Source organism: Typopeltis vanoorti, chromosome 2 (assembly GCF_054136105.1).
Source record: "Typopeltis vanoorti isolate ZY-2024b chromosome 2, IOZ_Tvanoo_1.0, whole genome shotgun sequence".
Taxonomy (NCBI): domain Eukaryota; kingdom Metazoa; phylum Arthropoda; class Arachnida; order Uropygi; family Thelyphonidae; genus Typopeltis; species Typopeltis vanoorti.
In genome coordinates, this window is record NC_143550.1 from 87,626,598 (window position 1) to 87,647,355 (window position 20,758).

The 20,758-nt window shown below is 36.6% G+C and overlaps 1 protein-coding gene across 3 annotated transcripts in view; it reads right to left on the reverse strand.

Moving 5' to 3' along the window:
* LOC150109230 (solute carrier family 35 member E3-like) overlaps nt 1–20,758 on the reverse strand; it is a 113,795-nt gene that overhangs the window by 51,425 nt on the left and 41,612 nt on the right. For all 3 annotated transcript variants that reach the window (XM_090406483.1, XM_090406474.1, XM_090406468.1), the window contains exon 3: nt 2,745–2,906. In XM_090406483.1, coding sequence (XP_090262609.1) covers nt 2,745–2,906 — 162 coding nt within the window. The remainder of the gene's footprint in view (nt 1–2,744; nt 2,907–20,758) is intronic.

Consider the following 20,758-nt stretch of genomic DNA (forward strand, 5'->3'; position numbering starts at 1 on the left):
ACCTGGAATAAATGATGGAGATAGTATACATAGGCAAATAGACTCAATGAGTGGAAGATGGGTAATTATTATGGGGAATTTCAACTATAGTAACATTGATTAGAAGGAGGAGAGGACACATGGGAGGAAGGAAATGATATTATATGCAGTTACTAAGGGATAACTACCTGAGACAGCATCTAATGGAATATACTAGCGGTTCAAGAGTGCTTGACCTAGTAATTGCATCTGAGCATTTGACTGTAATGAATATGACCACGTTGCCACCAATTGGTGAAAGTGATCATAAGGTCTTGACCTGGGAGGTGGCTAAATGTGTGGTATTTTCAATTAAGAGAGGGTACATGTGGAATTACCAGGCTGGTAAGTATGACAAGCTTAGGAGATTGCTTGGTTCGGTGTTCATGTCATGTAAAACTGCAAGGGCTGGATGTTGATAGTGCATGAGAAGTGGTTAAGGAGCGTTTGCATGAGGTGATGGCTGACTGCATACCTAGAGTCCGGATAGTAAATCAAGTGGGGTTAAATGGATAAATAACACCATTAAGCTTGAGCTGCAAAGAAAGAAACAACTGTGGAGGGAATTTAAGGAGAAAGGTTACCTGCAGGCAGACGAAAAGTATAAAGCACAGGCCAGAAGGGTAACTAGTGTGGTAAGAAAAGCAAAAGCAGATTATGAAAGGAAATTTGCAATGCAAGCTAAAGAAAATCCCTAACAGTTTTTCGATATGCTGCAAGTAAAAGAAAAAATGTATACGGAAGAATGATTTTAAGGAATGCCAATGGTAGGGAAGTAACTGAATCAATTGAAATAGTAGAATTACTGAGCGAGCACTTTGCAAGAGTATATCATCCAGGTGGTGATATTGCAGGAATGAAGGAACCAATAGCTTATACAGGAATTCAGGTGAATGAAATGGAGGTGAATAGTATATTACAAAACCTTAATGTGAATACATTTGTGGGATTGGATGGTATACAAACTCGGGTCTTAAGTGAAGTGGCAAAAGAATTGTCAATGCCCTTGACCGTTTTGTTTAATTTGAGTCTCAGGTCTGGGTTAGTCCCGAGGGGGTGGAAAGAGGGGATAATAGTTCCATTGTATAAAGGAGGTTCCAAGCCTGCTGTTGCAAATTACCGACCAATCAGCATACAGGAGTCGTTGTCAAGGTCTTGGAGAAGGTAGTCAAGAGGAAAATACAGGAATGGATAGATGAAAATGGGATACTGTATAGGGGACAGCATGGTTTTGTGAAGGGTAGCGCATGCCTCAGTAACTTGCTCATGCTTTATAACACAGTGACAGCTGAACTGGATAAGGGTAATGGGTGTACAGTGATACTGCTGGACCTTGCTAAGGTCTTTTATAGGATACCACATGGAATTCTAATCAGTAAACTGCAGCATATGGGAATGGATATAGTGTTGAGATGGATAGGAGGGTGGTTGATGGAGATATCAGAGAGTGGTTTATTCAGGAGTAGAGTCCAAAAGACGGCCTGTGACGAGTGGTGTGCCGCAGTTCTGTTCTTCAACCACTGCTGTTTAATTTATTCATTAACAATATAGGAAAGGATCTGAGAGGAACTGTTCATTTGTTTGCTGATAATGCAAAGTTGGATAGAGCAATAGTGAATCCACATGATGTCAAAATTTTGCAGGATGATTTGGAAAGATTGGAAGACTGGGCTAAGGAGAATGGATGTCAGTTTAATGTAGCAAAGTGTAAGGTTATGCATTTTGGGATGAAAAGAATAGCAGCAGTATACCACATTAGTGGAACTGTACTCCAGGAGATTGACGAGGCCAGGGATTTGCAAGTGTTGGTGAACAGGGAGTTGAAGTTTAGGGGAGCACATTACAAAAGTGGCTAAATCAGCTCATCAGATCACTTGGTTACTGAAGAATACTTTTGACGAGCAGAGACAATCAAGTTATTGTTCTTCTTTATCGAGCCTTGATAAGACCTCATCTTGACTACTGTGCACAGATTTGGGCGCCAGGGTTTCTTCTTGATGGGGGAGGAGGCAGAGAGGATCCAGAGGTGAGTGACCAAGATGATAGCTGGTCTATGGAATGAGTCTTATGAGAGCAGGTTGAAGATCTGTGGGTTGCAGAAATTGGTTGATAAGCGAAAAAGAGATAATATGATTGAGACATTCAAATTACTGAAGGGTTTTTACAAGATTAATTCAGAGGAAATTTTTCAGAACAGGTCTAGTGATGAGAGAACTAGGGGCTATCCATGGAAACCGAGCGAGAGTATGGTTATCAAGGGTGTTAGAACCAGGTTTTTTGCTTGGAGAGTGGTGAATGAGTGGAATAAGCTGCCAGTGTCTTCTGTTGTGGGTGCCATGACTGTGAGTGAGTTCAAAGCAAAGTATGATAGATACTGTGTGGATGCTGAATAGTTGTTCTGGCCACGTAGTTTAGGGCCTCCCTCGATGAGTCTAAGGACTCTTTGGAGTTGCCCGTAATAATAATAATCTACATAAGTGTCTTCAAAATCTTGTTCCATGATCACTGGAGGAGTAAGAGGAATTTTAATTCAATGGATCATAAAATCAATGAATGGTCAATATCAGGAGTGCAGAATTTGTATTCCTGATATTGTTGTCCTGGGCATCTCCTTTTAACTATGAGAGAGAGAGACAATAAAGGGAAATGAGCTAGGTATAGCTTTAATCATGCATATCCAATGAATTTTTCAGTTTTTTATTCATTTTTATTCTAAATTCACTTACCACATCAGGTAAAGACCAGCTGTGATAAAATAGTCCTCCAGATACCCAAGGGGCCTCTATAAAGGGTATACACAATAAAAGTAAAGTAGTAGAGAGTGGTGCTTGGTAATATAATAACTGCATGGAATTTACTTGGAATTCTTTTTGCTTTTCTCCTACCCACTAGGGAATAAAATAAGTGAAATGTAAATCCTTAAAACCAATAGCTGAAAAAAAAAAGCAATATATATATATATATATATCAGCAAGCAATATGTTGCAAAGTAACAACAAGCAAAGCATGTTTGTTAGAAAAATAAAATCTCTTATACTTTTAAAATGCTTGATTCATTAAATTTTTTCCCTTATTTATAGTACTTTTATTTTATATTCTGTTTATATCAGTTATTTGGATAATATATCAAATATATTAAAATCTGAATATAAGTTCTCCATAGCACAACTGGAACAATGACAAGACCTGGCACTCTTTGAATAGAAAAGACCTAAGTTTTATTCTCATCATGATGAGAAGAATCTTTATATGGACTTTTTGAATTGACAATGAGTTAACAGATCTCACACAGAATAACTTGTGATAATATTATCAAGATTGCCATAGAGTTGCAAGACTCTACCAGCCAAGATGTCTATAGATGTCGAGGTCATCATGGATGTGAAGTGCATATTAAAATTGTAATACCATTGATATTACATTGAAATATATGATGGATACGAAGCATATGAGGATGTGTATTTTATCCATAATGGCCGGTGAGATGGTTAAGAGAGAGAGATTGCTCTTACCAGATTCTATTTCATAGCTATCACTTTGAAGTTCATTCATCATAGATGTGCATACCTCCTTCTCTGACAAAGTATTATGCTCAAATGTTCAGTTTGATGTAACTAAAACTTTAGTTATTCTGAAAACAGAAATGATAAACTGCTGTCATATGTCAGTTATCTGAGTCAGTTGTTCAACTGTCCTTTTCTTGTTAGAGAAAACCAATTTACTTTTGCATATCCACTGCTAAGGTCAACCTTTTCAAAAGCTGATTATAACCAAATCCTCATTCTCAGGATTAAATTCAACTACCCATCTAAGTCACAAATTATAGCAACAAAAGCTGTATGGAAATATACAACCATGACCGATTTGTTTTAAAACTGGAATATGTTCTTAAGGATAATAAACTAAGAGCATTTAATTTTACATCCTTAATCTTTCACACAGCTACATAATGCACAATAAAACTACTTCTTAAAAAAAAAAAAAAAAAAAGGTATTTTCTTGTTCAAGTGTTAAAAACTGGTTCCATATTCACTTACTAAGATGAAATGTATCAGAAAGTGAACTAAACACTGATGAGATCACTTTCCTAGATATACAGGACTGCAGACTGACTGAAGAGTCCTTGACTGCTATCTGAAGTAAAACTATTTCTCTTTTTTTGCTGGCCTGGTTGGCCGAGTGGTCAGCTCTCCATCCAAAAGGCTGCGGGTTTGAATCCTGCCATGGGCATAGATGTTTGTGATTTTCTGTGAAAATATTAGTGGTGATGATGGTAGTTGTGGTTCATTGTAGTTGGGGAGATTAAGTGGTGATGACAGAGTTGTAGAGTAGGTGCCCTCCCTCCCTCCATGAGTCTTTGAACTCCCTGGAGGTGTTACGTAATAATAATAATAATAATAATAATATCAGAAAAATCAAAAATCAGCTAACGCTTTTTATTCCTTTATAGGGAGTAGGCAAGGCCTTTATACTCTATCTAGCTTTTGGAGACTGAGTGGGCAGTTCAATCTCCACCGGTAGCCAATCAGAGATAGCTGGCCCATGTCTATCACTAATTATAGGCGGCCACTGACGAAGATACCGGCAAGCAAGTGCTGCTATCTCTTAGTACCTAACCCTAACAAGATATATTACTGTCTGAAATAATGTGGGTACTACAGTCAATTTTCTTGAGTTCACGGGATAAAAAACATGAGTTTCTGGGAGGAAAAACCCACTTGCCCGTGCCAGAGATCGACTAACTCAGGAATCAGTCAAAGAAAGGCTCAGAAAAAATTCCTCCAGTCAGCGACTAGACTTGAACTTAAGTCTGACTTCGAGCGACCAAGTGCAGAGGAAGCAAGCGGCACTTCCACTGAGCTAAATAAACTTTTACTATTAACAATTCAGCAAGATATGAAACTGCTGCAGAGTTGCTAGCTAAATTTTCTCCCAAAATATTGGCAATGGTTTTGGATTCAGCAACAACACATCCATTAAGATCCAGGTAGCAAATAGAGGTATTCTATATTTGCCCTTTGTTTCCAAGATTTTATACTATACAATTTTTAAACTTGTTTGATTAATAGATGAAGCAAATTGGATCAAAAATTGCTTAGTATTTTAGTCCAAGAACATTTGAAAGCTAAGAGATTTCACGTGATCTCAACTCCGTGCTCTATCTTGATCTTTAGCTGATTGACACTAGGCATTCCACCATAGTTTTGGATAGAGTAGAAATTGAGATATTTTTGGAATTGCTATTCTTGCTACCTAGATAATAGAATCTGTGATATGTGGCCATTTCTTGCAAGATGGGAAATAAAAAGCATTCCAGTCGGCCTGGTCGATTTTCCACATTGGCATCTGTGAAAGAGAACACGGTTCATGTGAGGCATAATGCAAATAACAGGAAACTGATCGCTTCCATAGATGCTCTCTTCAATATCCCAGGTGAGCAGTGGAAGAATATCAGGGGAGCAGAACATAAGATCTGTTGCAGAACATGAGCAGGTAGGCACATGGAAGAAGGCACCTGAGGCTATTATTCAGAAAGGACAGGTCATTATTCAAGCAGTCATTCAATGATACTACCTTGTCCATTTGTATTAGCACTACCCCATAGAGTGTTGTGTTATTAGTGTCACCCATAAGAAGTATGGACTAAGGCAGTTGAAAGCTATCAATGGAACAAATTGTAATTAGAAAACTCATACAGTCAAATGGCTACTGCTTCAAGAGGAGTATTAAGCTGAACATATTCAAAAGAATGTATGATTGCCCACTGAGATAGTGACCTTTCAATGAGTAGAACCATCTCCAATTCAGTCCTTATGTGAAATGCCTTAAGATAGTATATCCTCACTGGGTTTTAAATATGCTTGCTGCAGACAAAACGTAGGATGTGTATCCATCGTATCAATATTTTGCTGGAATCCATGACAGTTCCACTGTAAAATTTTACAGAGACACAAACCGTCCTGCTTTTTGTCTACAGCAAAGATATTTAAAACTCAGTGAGGATGCCACCTTCAGGCATTTCACTGTTGTTCATAAAGACTGAACTGGAGATGATTCTGCTCATGGTAGGATCACTATCATAGTGGGCAACCATGCTTCTTTTCAACATGTTCAGCTTAATACTGCTCTTGAAGCAGCAGCCATTCGATTGTCTCCATGAGGTTTCTAATGTGGCACTGGTCAGACCACACTTGTACTATTGTGCTCAGATCTGGTCACCTCGTTCTCAATGTGATGTGGAGACATTGGAGAGGGTCCAGAAGTGAGAGACTAAGACAATATCAGGACTTTGGAATGCTGGCTATGGAGAGAGGTTGAAGAAATGTGGATTGCAGAGTTTGGTGGATAGGAGGATGAGAGGCGATATGATAAAGATGTTTAAGTTAGTGAGAGGATTTCATCAGATTAATCCAGAGGGGATTATAAAAAGAGTAGAAGGTGAGAGGGGAAGAACCAGAGGTCATTCCTGGAAGTTATGTAAAAGTGTAGTGAAGAAGGGTGAAGGAGTAGATTTTTTACATGGAGAATTGTCAGTGAATGGAATGCATTACCAGAATGTGTTGTTAATGCAAGGAGTGTTAAGGATTTTAAGATTCTATATGATAAATATGTTGTCAGTTGAATGAACCTCCGACAATGAGTCTGTCGACTCCATAGAGGGTGTAATAATAATAATAATAATAATTACAATATGTTCCATTTATTTACCACCAAGTTCTGAGTTAAATAATACTGACACTGATAACCTTATCTTTAAACTGTCTGAGTCCATACTTCTTATGGGTAACTTCAATGGGCACAACACTCTGTGGGAGTAGTGCCAACAACACAAATGGATGTGGTAGTATCACTGAATGACTATTTGACAATAATGACCTGCCCTTTCTGAATAATAGACTCAGTACCTTCTTCCATGTGCCTACCTGGTTCATGTTCTGCAATAGATCTTACAATGTGCTCCCCTTGCATTCTTCTACTGCTCACCTGGAATATGAGCTTTGTAAACTTGTCTAATTTCTGAGAAGTTGAGGACTTACTTTAAACCCACTTATTTATCTTTTGATATTTACCTATTGATTTAGAAACATATGAACAGCCAATGTCCAGCTCTTCCTCTGAAAAAATGTTCAATCATTTAGCATATCAGGATCATTTGGTAAGTTTAATTTATTTTTGGATATAGAAGTATCCATTTTTTTCTATGGGGAGGGGGGGCAGTTTATCTTTCAAAGATATCCTTCCCATAATTTCCTTCAAAAGTGGGTTCTAATCGAATGGGAACATTTCTGGAGAGGAGTGAGACCAGAGGTCATATGACTGATGCACTCCACAGAGAAGCACTGACAATCATAAAGTTGGATGTGGTGAAATTATCAGATGGTGGAATAGACGTGTTCGAGATGCTTTTGATGTTTTCTAATTTGCCATTTTCTCAGCATAAGAGGATTTCAGGAAAGGTGTGGTTTTGGGGGCTAATTTCCTTTTTGCCTCCTGATACAATATATTTTGCTCTTACTGAAATAAAGAGCCAAAAGGCTTCACTTCAGCGATGCAAAATTATTCAAATTAAGTGGATATTGAATCCAACATTTGGCTTTGAAATAATGTTGGATTTAACTTCTGCATCACTTCAACCTGGGTATTTACATCTTGATCTACCTATCCATGCAGACATGTATAGCATCATGTATGATGCTATACATGTCTGCAAGGAGATGTGCTTTGCATTATGGGAAATACTAAGGAAAGTGATCAGAGCTTACTCCACCTTTACCATGAGTTGCCCCTGTCATGAAAGGTTTGCTTGTGAAACTTTTATAGTTTCTATATTCAGCACGAAACTCTTGTAGTTTCTCTGTTCGGCTTTGAAATAATATTGGATTCAATATCCACTTAATATTTGTTCTGTTTTTATCTTTTGTATTTTTTTGTTTTTCATCCTTCCTCTGATAACATGAATAGAGATAAGCTAGATGATCTTCTTGACAGTTGACACAATCACTTTCTTGATTTTTTGTTATTATTCTTCTTGATTTATTATCATGTTCTTTTCTACCACGTCAGACACAGGTAGTAGAGCCATGACAGATAGCTTGAGTATGCCCAAATTTCTGACATTTAAAGCATCACAGAGGATTATGGGTGTACATCCTAACAGGACAATTAAGATAATGTAATTTTACAGATGTTTGAGGTTTGGTTGTACAGAAAGTAAGGATGATGTTCCTGGCTGGAACCTGGTGACCATACTCAGAATGTACATTATGCCTGTTCACTACTTGAATGTTCAGCTCTAAACATATCTTCACATCAAGAACATCAAGATCTTAACTGTTTTGAGAGAACCTGTCAGTGCTTCTAAACCCTTCTGAATAAAGATATGCATCATTTTCCCAATTGGCATCATCCATAAGAGGTGAAAATCTATGGATGATTAGAAACATTAGTGTATTTAAATTGGTGTTCTTGTAACTCTTGTATGTGGGATAAATAAAAAAAATAAATAAATGAAATAAAATAATTAAAAAAATGTACTCGGAAGTGGTCTGGGATGGGACCCAAGGCTTGCTGTGATGTCATTATAGCATATTGGAATGCCAGGGCTACCAATATGCTATAATGACATCACAGCAACCCTTGGGTCCCATCCCAGACCATGGGAACAGGAGACCTACTACAACACTGATAATCCTTGCAGGCAAGCCCACTAACCAAATGATCCTGACCAGACCATCTAGGACTGTCCATCTTGCCAAAGCAGATGCCAAGTGCAAGACTACCAGGATCCCTTCCCCCCTTTTCTGGATGTCCATGGATTGCAATGCATGGGAAAACACAGTGGCAAGGCATTGAATCCTGGTGATAGTGATCAAGAAGACAGGATAGTAAAAAAATCTGGAGAAGTAGAGCAAAGAATACAGGAAGGAAAAAAAAAAAAGAGAAAGAATGAAAAGTGCCAGTACTATCACCCCCCCCCCTCAACGAACAGGTACTTTACGTGGAGGAGTGAGAAGAGCAATGAGAAAGGGTGTAGTTTGTCTTTTGAAAACACATAAGGAAGGCTATTTTTGTTATTCATTTGAGTTTGACATTTAAGTTACAGATGTTAAAATTTCTTTACTCTTTTCTGAGGTGCTACAAATGTCAAATAGCAGCAGGGATTTATATATGATGGAAGGAAGTCGGATGATTCATTCCATTAGCTAAAATATGTTTTCCATGAATTTAAGCTTCAGTTAAGAAAGGTTCATTAGATCAGATAGCTTTAGCTTTTTTTATTTACCATAATCAAATTCCTGATAATAACCTCTACAGGATACTATCAGGAATACATAAACAAGAATACAAGTGACCATCCCTACTCAGAATGCACATTATGCCTGTTCATTATTCGATTGTTCAGCTCTGAACATATCTTCACATCAGGAACATCAAAGAAATCCCATTCTGATATCGCTCATCTAGAAGATGAGTATTCCTGTGATTAGTATTCCACTCACATATGTTGCTCTCAGTAGTTTTTCAGAATGCTACATTATCACTAACTTCCTACTGACAACTTTCCTCCAAATTCTCTTATCACTCGAGACTCCAATATTGTCAGATCTTATATTCCGGTCTTCAAATGATCTTCCAACTCCATTAATCCACCTAAATCTTGATCTTTCTCTACATCCTTTTCATACCATCCCATCCTAATATCAAATTAACCTTTCCTTTCTCATTCTGTTTATGTGACCATACCACCTGAAATTATCCCTGCTCACACATACCTGAAGGTGAACAATATCAGGTATCTTAAATTTTTATGACTGTGCCTTTGAAACTAGCTGTTCACTTCCCTTATTTTTCTTATAACTCTCATATCAGTGGCCTCTAGTATTTGATCAAACGTTTTGCTTCTATAACCCAGCTCTTGGATACATATATTAAAACCGGTATGGAAGAGTCAAGTGGATAAATTTATGTGGAATTAGAGAGACACACACGAAAGACACATTTTGAGAGTTTAGTGTGTTGTCTAATTTCTTTATCCACTTGACTCTACCATACCAGTTTTAATATATGTATCCGAGAGTTGGGTTATAGAAGCAAAACGTTTGATCAGGCTAGAGGCCACTGATATGAGAGTTATAATGCTAAACTTATACAGTTTAGCATTTTGAGAGTGTGTTGACTAATTTCTCTCTAATTCCACATAAATTTATCCACTTGACTTTCTACCATACCAATTTAGCTTATTCTTTGTCTATTTCCATATTTAATTTACCATCATCATCATAAATCACTGAAATATTTTACTTATTCTGTTGGTTCTCCATTCAGGATGCAGTTGTTGTTTCCAATGTTTTTGCCCATTTTCATAGTCTGTCTTTTTACTGCTGACTGTCATTCCAAATTTGTTACAGCAGTTATTCAATTTAGTTGAGGAACTTTGATATTAGGTTTAATGCCATTTTCCTTCATAATGTGATCCATATAGATAATTAATAACAGCAAAGTAATGTGTACCGTGGTCTCACATTTGATTTTACCTGATTTTTATATCAATCCATCTTCCTGTATCTATCTCACTTACTGCTGACTTACAACTCAAATACAGACCATGTATTACTCAATATGATGCCCTGTTTACAGTATATAGTCATAGTAAATCCTAACAGTATTGCAAAAATCTTAATACAAAAAGCTAAACCCAAAATTCCCACAGACACCAAAAAAAGAGATCCATCGTTTTTATAAAAAATGTTTTCTTATCATGTCCATATAGAGCAAACTCCAGTCCAGTAACTATAAATAAAATTGATGCAGCACTCAAACTAACTAAAAAAAAAAAAAAGTAAAGCTCCTGGGATTGATGGCATCCTTCCAGACTTTCTTATCACCTTGGCCCAAGAGCAAAATCCTGGCTATCCAATTTCTTCTCCACAATAAATGATGAAGCTCTCAAAACTTTGGCATGAATCAAAGATAACAGTCCTGCCAAAATCTAATAAGTCAACTGATGACCCTAATAACAACTACCAGCTTATAGCATTACTCTGCACTCCTTACAAACTTTTTGAAAGGATTATCCTTTCTAGAATTTCTCCAAAAATAGAAGCCATCTTAACCAGTGAACAGGCTGAGTTTAGTCCTCACAGAAGTTGCTGCGATCAGGTCCTAGTTCTCACAACCCATGAGGAAATTGAATACCAGAAGGGTTTAAAAACAGGTACTGCCTTCTTAGGCCTAAAATCAGCTTATGACACCATATGGAAGAAAGGTTTGTTGTATAAAGCAGCTAAAATAATTAACTGCCAAAAAATATTAAAATTACTTGAACAAATGCTCTCCAATAGAAAAATAAAGGTTCATCTGAATTCACAAAAAAGCAGAAACATTTGTCTTACAGAACGGATTACCACAAGGATCTGTCCTCGTCCCAGCTTTATTCAACCTGTACACAAGTAACACCCCTCCAACAGCTAGTCAAAAGTTTATCTATGCTGATGTCATAGCTATTGCCACCCAAAAGTACCTTCCAAGGCCTTGAGGAAACACTGAGCAAAGATCATAGCTCACTACAAAATTACTTTGAACTCTGAGGACTATCTCCTAATCCCAGCAAAACTGTTTCTGCTTTCCACCTAAATAACCAGGAGGCTCAAAAAAAATTAAAAATAAACTTCTGTAACGGGACTCTAATCAATGAAAGTAACTCTTGTTACACTTGACTATAGGTCTAACTAACCAAAAACATTTGAAAAAAAAAAGTTAAAGTTATCTACCAGAAACATCATCATAAACAAGCTGATAGGCAGCTTGTTTATGCTTGGGGTTGTAATGCCTCGACTTTTATAAAATAACATTTTATAAGAGTTATAACTCTTATAAAATGCAAATTCCTGGAATTTGCATTTTCTGCCAGGCAGTGCCATCGACTGGTTAACTGAACTCAGTCTGTGTACAGTTTTGCTCAATAATTTCATGCTTTACCAGTACGCTAAATAAATGTTTTGAACAGCTTTTCTCTTAGAACCCTTTAATTTATCTCTCTCTCTCTTTTTTATTTGTGTGTGTATGTGTATGCATGCATGTGCTTTTCTTCAAAGACTTGTTTATCAGTGATCAATGTGACTGAAACTATTAAAAAAGTTAAATAAGTTCATTTCTAAGATGAACTAACTGTATTGTAGGATGCTAGTTGGTTGTATACAAACTCAATTGCTAAAAATACATTAGTATACCATGAAACAAAACTGCAAACAAATCCATATAATACAGCCAGGTTATGGATTTGTTTGAAAGAGACCTGAAGTCAAATTAAAAAATACCATGCTTGGTCCCCAGGTTAGTGTTTTTGGCTTAACTAATCCTTGCCTATCAATAGTACCATAGGTTTTCTTTCATGGATGAAGCTGACATTATAAAAAAAAAAGTGATGCTTACAGCAAGCTGTACAAATAGTTTAATACATAATTTTTAAAGGCAAGAAGTCATGGGTTACTTCTGTTTATAAAAGTTCCTTGCTACAAAATAATGCATATTCAAATTGTATATTGTATAAATATAATATAAATCTAAAATAAACAGAAATTTGTATTTTAGCAAATTTTTAGATGCATATAGTTAGTAATGGCAGCTAAATTTTGTATGCAAGTATTACTTGATATGTTCTATAAATTAAGAAAAATAGATAGAGTTACTACATGACAACACTGCAAGTTTTCCTTGTAAAAAATATAACTAACCAATTTGAATGTATAAAATATGCTCCACATACTTCTTTATGTTGAGAGAAGTTCTCTTCATGGAAACTTTGGACTCCTTTAAGGTTTTTTTTTTTAATCCCACACACAAGAGGTACAGGAATCTATAGAACATGAGTGCCACATGTGAGATGTGGATAAGGATTGAAAAAGAAGAAATCTATTGACATTTTTCTTAAAGAGTTGGAGGAAGTTGTTGGGAAAACATTTTGAGAAAAGTTGTTCCAGAGGGCACAGTAAATGGAATACATGAGTAAGAGAAAAGCAGGATCTGTGCATTTGCAGTTGTATTAAACAGGGCTGTTGGAGCTGCTGCTCGTTTTAACAGGCCCGCCCACAACAGCAAGTGAAAGAATGACATTTGCCAATTCACTGGAGCAGTGACCATGGAAGTACCAAGAAGAGAGAGAGAGAGCTGAAATGTTGCATCTATTGGTATAGAGAATGAAGGTGAGCCCATGAGGGAAAGGGTCATCTATGAACTGAATTGCTCTCCTCCTGAAACCATCAATAATTTAAGTTTTAAATGCACCACCCAAATGTGTGAACAGTATAAGAATAAACAGATTTGGGATTTGTATTTAGTTAGTTTTCACACTTACACTTCCACACTAAAATTCATATGTGTAGATTATTATAAATTCATAAGTAGTGATACTATTTACCATGAAAGGGCAATTATAGTAGTGTGTGACTCCATGGATCCAACATCAGGCCAGTGCATAAATAATGTGCACACTATATTTTTGCTTAGATACCTCTTTTACACTTTTTCAGAGACAGTATTGGACTCTCAGTTCTCTGAACAGAGAGTCCATACTGCTGGCCTCAGGACTACAATTAAAAGATCATTATTCTTTCACTCATGCTTAGCCCACTTGTAAATTAAAAGGAAAATAAATTTGTAGAATGCCAGATTTGTGATCTTGGCATATAACAATAATGCATCAAACATCAGTAACATAAACTAGAGAAAGAGACATTTAGACTTATAATGATCTTGAGAACACATTCTGATATGATGTATTATTCTTCACATGCAAATTTTGCCTTTACTTTTTTGAATTCCAAAGCAAAATTTGCATGTATTAATAATCGAGAGCCTCTGTAGCTTAGTCAGTATAGATGAAGCCCTTTGGTCAAAAAGACCTGGGTTCGATTCCCATCAGTGAAGTGAGGAACTTTATTTGGGTTTTTTTTTTTCACCTGGAAGCTTGGATTTTTCGTCCCCCAGAACAGGCAAACTGGCCCCATGGACACATGCTTCTACTGACATAGAACATTTCCAGGAATAAGGAGTAACCAACCTATGAATAGGTTGGTTACTCCTTATTCCTGGAGTTGGAGTTGGAATACCTACACGGAAAAATGTGTAGGTCTGCATGTGAGCATAAATTAGGATAGGATAGGATTAATAATTACAGCATATTAGAATCTATACTCAAGATCATTATACTTACAATATACATAAACAGGCCTAAACATGTCTTCTTGTTAATGCTCAGTGGGTTTCCAAGTTGAAGCCTCAGGAAATGCATTACTACTTGAATTATTAATGAACATGCTGTCATAACATTTTTGTGGTTAGAAGGGATCATTTCCTGTGTGATTTACAGCAAACGTATTAGCAGAGTATGCAAATATATACAAAGTGTTACGATTATTGTAAACAGACTTCTATAGAGTCAACAGATTCGATGAAAGAAATGTCATCTGTTGAACTATACCAAAATTCATTCGCAGTCTTAACATCCACAATATTCTGGCAATCCATTCAATTTGCTAACCACATATCACCACTCCCTTCCTCACTGTACTCTAATACAACTTCCAGAGATGACTTCTCATTTTTATTTCCTTCTTCCTGCCAATTGTTTCATCAATCACAACACAAGAATTTAGCATATACAGAACAATGCTATGAATGGGAAGGAGTTACAAGAGAAGGAATCTACTGATATACATATATACACTGGCATCCAAAAACCTAAGGACAAACGCTATTTCTGAAGATTACAACTGCAAATTTGGACTAATGAGGTCAATTTGTAGAACTGACAATTTCAAGTAAAAAGCAGATATGTATTCAATTTTTGAATCACATGTGATACCAAGTGATGTGAAGTCATTAGCTTCTTTATACAAGTTGCCCCAGTGCTGAAAATAGTTCAGGCACAAACTTGTTTGCTTACACTTGGATAAAGGATTAAACCAAGTATATAATTTCTTGATATCTTTAATTTATAGTATAACCAAGTGGAAAAACTTCCAGCAACTATCTCTAATCCAGAGTACTTTAATAATAAGGTGTAACACCTTTTAGCAACTCGTGTATGAAAATATGACTCTCTATTACTTCAACCTTAATATTACCTAAACTGCTGCCCCGAAGAGCTGTCATATATCTCACCACCATAATCAATGCCATGTTCCGATTTAACTATTTCCCCAGCTATTGGAAAGTCGCAGATGTGGTCCCAGTGCATAAACCAGGTAAAGATCCACACCTGCCTGAAAGCTATTGACCCATCAGCCTGATCTCAAACTTAGGCAAAATTGCCAAAAAAATCATCCTCTCTAAACTCCAAGCCTCAGTCAATGAGTTAAATATCATTCCTAAGGAACAATTTGGCTTTAGACAACATCACAGTACTACTCAACAAATTCATAGGATAACTGAGTACATCACCACCGGTTACAATTGGTACCAGCACACTGGAGCAGTCTTCCTTGACATAGCGAAAGCTTTTGACAAGATATGGGATTACTACACAAACTCATTTCAGCAGGCATACCATCAAATATCATCCACCTAATTAAGTCTTACCTCCAGGATAGACACATACAAGTCAAAATAAATGGTACAGTTTCAAGTCAGCGATGGATCTCTGCAGGAGTTCCCCAAGGTTCCCTACTGGCACCGATCTTATTCTCGATATATATGGCAGACATCCCACACAACTCAATGTCATCCATCTTAGCACTTTATGTGGATGACACAGCAGTACTTGCCAGATCTCTGCGTCCACATCTTGTCACTAAAAATCTGCAAGAAAATCTGCTACAACTAGAAGAACAATGGTTCTCCAAATGGAGATTACAAGTGAATCCCCAAAAGAGTGTAGCGATACTTTTCACCAGAAGAATGGTAACTCCCATGGGGAACCTTTATCTATTCAACACCAAAATCCCCTAGCAAACAGAAACAAAATATCTTGGAGTAATTCTGGACAAAAGATTAACGTTTAACCCACACATCAAAGCCTTATGCACGAAGGCATCTAAAACCATTGCACAACTTTACCCTCTAATAAATAGAAAAAGCAAACTAAATACCAGAATCAAAGTGCTCCTCTACCTGCTGACAATCCGCCCCATGATGACATATGCATCTCCAGCCTGGAGCCACACATACAACACCAACATCCTCAGGCTACAGAGAATGCAAAATAGGTGTTTGCGCACGATATTGGATGCACTGTGGTTTGTAAGGAACGTACAACTGCAAAGAGATACAAACATCCCTTACATCTACTCCTTCCTACTAACTACAGCAGAAAAATTCTTCTCAAAGATCTCTACACACTCCAACGATCTAGTTAAACAGGCAGCAAACTATGAAGAAACTGACCTCTTCAAATACAAGAGGCCAAAATCCATCCTAAATACTTGCAATGACTAATCTCCGTGCCCCCCCCCCAGGGCGAGCTCTCAGCTCATAAATTTTTCCTTCAATTCATCCTCCCTATCAGATAACGGGGAATAAAAGCATCTTGCTTCACCCTTCTGGCCAATGATGTTATGTTATATTACCTCTGGGTCTTGCTCCCAGTGTTGAGACTTTAATAAACGTTGAAACTTGTCTGGGTGGTGGCCCTTCCCATAATGCATAGTATTATGCATGTCTGCAAGGAGATGTGCTTTATGGGATACTAAGACAAGTGATTTGAAGTCATTAGCTTCTTTATACGAGTTGCTCCCAGTCCTGAAAATAGTTCAGGTGCAAACTTGTTTGCTTACACTTGGATAAAGGATTAAAGCAAGTATATAATTTCTTGGTATCTTTAGCTTATAGTATAACCAAGTGGAAAAACTTCCAATGACCATTACTTAGTACTAAGCAGGATAAAAATGAATATCACATTTGAAAAGAACAGTATGTAAGAAAGTTCTAAAAACAATTAAAATTCGACAGTTTTTACAAGTGAATTGTAGACTTGACTATACAAACACTGTTGAAGAAAAAATTAAACAAATTGACAACAAGAACCGAATCTTGGAGTTTCAGTGGCAAACTTTGAAGAGCACATTGATTATTCTGATAGATAGGTATATTGTGAAGTTGTTTGCAAGGAAAGAAAAACAAGAACCACACGGTGGACACAACTTAAAGAAGCAGTCCTGGAAAAGAAGAAAGCACACCAAAATTTCCTAGTAAATAAGTTGGCAGGTGCCCTAAATGAATAAAGACAAAAATTTAAGTTTAACTTAAAATGCTGTTCCACATTTAAAGTTAAATGTGGAACGGCAGCTGGAGTAGATGACATTTAACCAGAAATACTTAAGTACAGAGGTATAAAAATTTTTATACCTCTGTACTTTTCTGTTCACCACAATTCAGAGGGCCTGGTCAGAAGATAGAATTCCCAATGATTGGAGCAGAGCTTTCATAATACCCATCTATAAAAAAAGAGAATAAAACTGAATGTAAGAATTACAGAGGAATTTCGCTACTAAATGTTCCAGATATGATTTATGCAAGCATACTTGAAAAGAGGTTGAGAAAGATTGTGGAAGAGAAACCTGAGTAAGAATGAGATGGATTCAGACCAAACAGGGGTTGTCAAGATCAGGTTTTCACTTTAAGACAAATAGTTAAAAAATCCTGGGAATATGATAAGGTTGTATACTTAAGTTTTGTAGATCTGAAAAAGGCTTACGACAAGGTGCCCAGAGGAAAGCTTTTCAAAACACTACAATTATATGTGCTGAATGGAACATTATATATAGCAATACACACAAGGGTTGTTTGAAAAGTTTGGTAAATTTCCAATATACGGTGACACATTCATACCAGTGTCAGTACGTATCATCTTTTTCATGACCCCTGGCAAAATTTTAGCCATGTGTGACGCATAGTTCTCGTTTGGCAAATGTTTAAAATGACTGTGTTCGTAGTTTTCATAAAATTGGAGAAACACCAAGTTTTGTGCAGTAATAAAACACTTTTATTTGAAGAAGTGGATGGCTGCACAGATCAAAGCCGAGTTACATGCAGTTCATGGGGACTCTGCACACCAGCATTAAAGACTATTAAATTTGGATAAATAAGTTTAAACATGTTCATAAGTCCATAGAAGATGAAGTGCACTCCAGACATCCAACTGAGGTCATTATGAAGGAAATGACTGACAAAATACATGGTATCATTATGGAAGACCGACAAGTGAAAGTGCATGAGATTGTAGACATCTCAACTGAACGGGTGTATAATATAATCACAATTTGCAGAATTTTTTTGCGTCGATTCGTGACTGCAGACGAAACTTGGATCCACCACTACACACCTGAGTCCAAGCAGCAGTCAAAACAGTGGACAATGCCTGGTGAAAGAGCACTGAAAAAAGCGAAGACCGTTTCTCAGCTGGGAAGATGATGCCACTGTTTTTTCGGGATTCCCAAGGAATTATCATGATAGACTATTTGGAAAAGGGTAAGACAATAACAGGAGTCTATTATATATCGTTGTTGGACTGTTTAAAAGAAGAACTGAAGAAAAAACAGTCAAGATTTGCATACAAAAAAGTGCTCTTTCATCAAGACAATGCACTGTCCCACACATCAGCCGTTGTAATGACAAAATTGCAAGAATTGAGGTTCAAATTGGTTCCACATCCACTGTATTCTCTGGACTTGGCCGCGAAAATTTTCTTCGAACAAGGCTGTCAATGACTATTTTGTACAATTTGACAAATCCGACTTTTTAGATGAGATGAAAAATTGGAAACTTGCTGGATCAAATGTGTAGACCTCGATAGAGACTATTTTGAGAAATAAAACTGATTTTTTTTCCCAAAAAAAATGTGTTTAACTTATTTTTTTACCAAACTTTTCAAAGAACCCCATAGTCTATATTTAAGTTGTCAGTCAGCAGTTAGTAACTGAAGGAAATACAGGAAGATGGTGTGATGTAAAATCAGGTGCAAGACAAGGATGCACATTATCTCCACTCTTATTTATCATCTATATGGATCACATTATGAAAGAAAGTGGCATCAAGCCTGATATTAGAATTGAAGATGTCAAACATAGGTTTTTGCTTTAAACATGATGTACTCCTAAACACATCTATTGCAATTTCCAGGATTCACTAACTAAATTGAATAACAGCTGTAACAAATTTGGCATGAAAATTAACAATAAAAAGACCAAAATTCTGAAAACAGTCAGGAACATAGAAAATTTAAGCTGCATTCTGAATGGAGATCCTATATAACAAGTAAAATATTTCAGCTATTTAAGCAGTTTTTTGTGAAGATGGCAGGTTAAATCTGAAAACAGACAACAGAATAAGCAAAATTGGTATGGTGCCAGCCAACTGAATAAATTTATATGGAATAAGAGAGAAATTAGCCAAAACACCAAACTAGCAGTAAAGAAGACAGTGTTCAAACCAGTTTTAAGTTATGGATCTGAGAACTGGGTTAGAAATAAAGCACTTGATCAAAGACAAAAGCCTGCAGATATGAAGGTTCCTAGAAAAATTAGCTGGGTGAACCAATGGCAAAATCATATTCAAAATGAAGATATTAGAAGGGAGCTTGACATAATTAGTATTCAAGAATAAATCGGCAGAGCTAATCTAAAGTAGTGTGGATACTTAAATAGAATGGGTGAAGAAAGGTTAGCAAAACAGGTGTCTGATCCAAGATGACAAGAAAGAGACCAAAAGGAAGACCAAGGTCTAGGTGGATTGATTAGAAGTGCCTTAGAAGCACAAAATGTTAGCTATGACAATATTGGAGCTCAAAAGTAATAGATTAATTTGGAAGAAAACTGTAGGTAGGAGAGTAATAATAATGGAAACTTAATCATGTAGTATTGTCATAGTAAACTGTTCAGTTTACTATGACAATACATCCCTTGGGGAATACATATCAGGAAATTGATGATGATGATGAGTTAGTCACAATTTCTAATGAAGATGACAAACTAAATATGAGACAGACAATTAGCAAAGCTGGTATGGTCAAAAGTCAAGTGAATAAATTTATATGGAATAAAAGAGAAATTAGTCTGAACACTAAACTAGCTGTATAAAGATGGTATTCAAATCAATTTTAACTTATGGATCTGATACATGGCTTAGAAATAAAACACATGATCTGAGACCACAGATACAGTAGAGAAATTAAGATGGTCTGAAAAGTTCTTGGCCTAACAATAAAAAAAAACAAATTTATAATTTCAAATTTTTTTATTTTTCAACATAACCTCCCTTAAGACTAATACATTTATTCCAGTGAGGCTCCAGAACCATTATCCCATCCTAGTGGTTCGCAGTAAAATCTGCAAAATACCCTTCTACAGCTGCAATCACCTCTTGATTCGAAGAAACATGCTGACCAGTGAGGAAGAGTTTTAGATTTGGGAAGAGACAGAAGTCAGAGAGAGCCAAATCTAGGGAATAGGGTGGATGTTCCAACAATTCATAGTGCAGATCCCTTAATTTCCCCATTGCCAAAACACCTTTGTGGGCAGGTGCATTGTCCTGATGAAAGATGATTTTTTTCTTCTGCAAACCAGGTCTTTTCTTTCTCATGAATTTTTTTATCTAGTCTGATTAAAAGATCGGAATAATATTCCCTGGTTATTGTTTTACCCTTTTTAGGATAATTAATAAACAAAATACCTTTAGCATCCCAAAACACCAATGCCATGACCTTTCCTGCTGATGGAACCAACTTTGTCTTCTTTTACGCTGAACA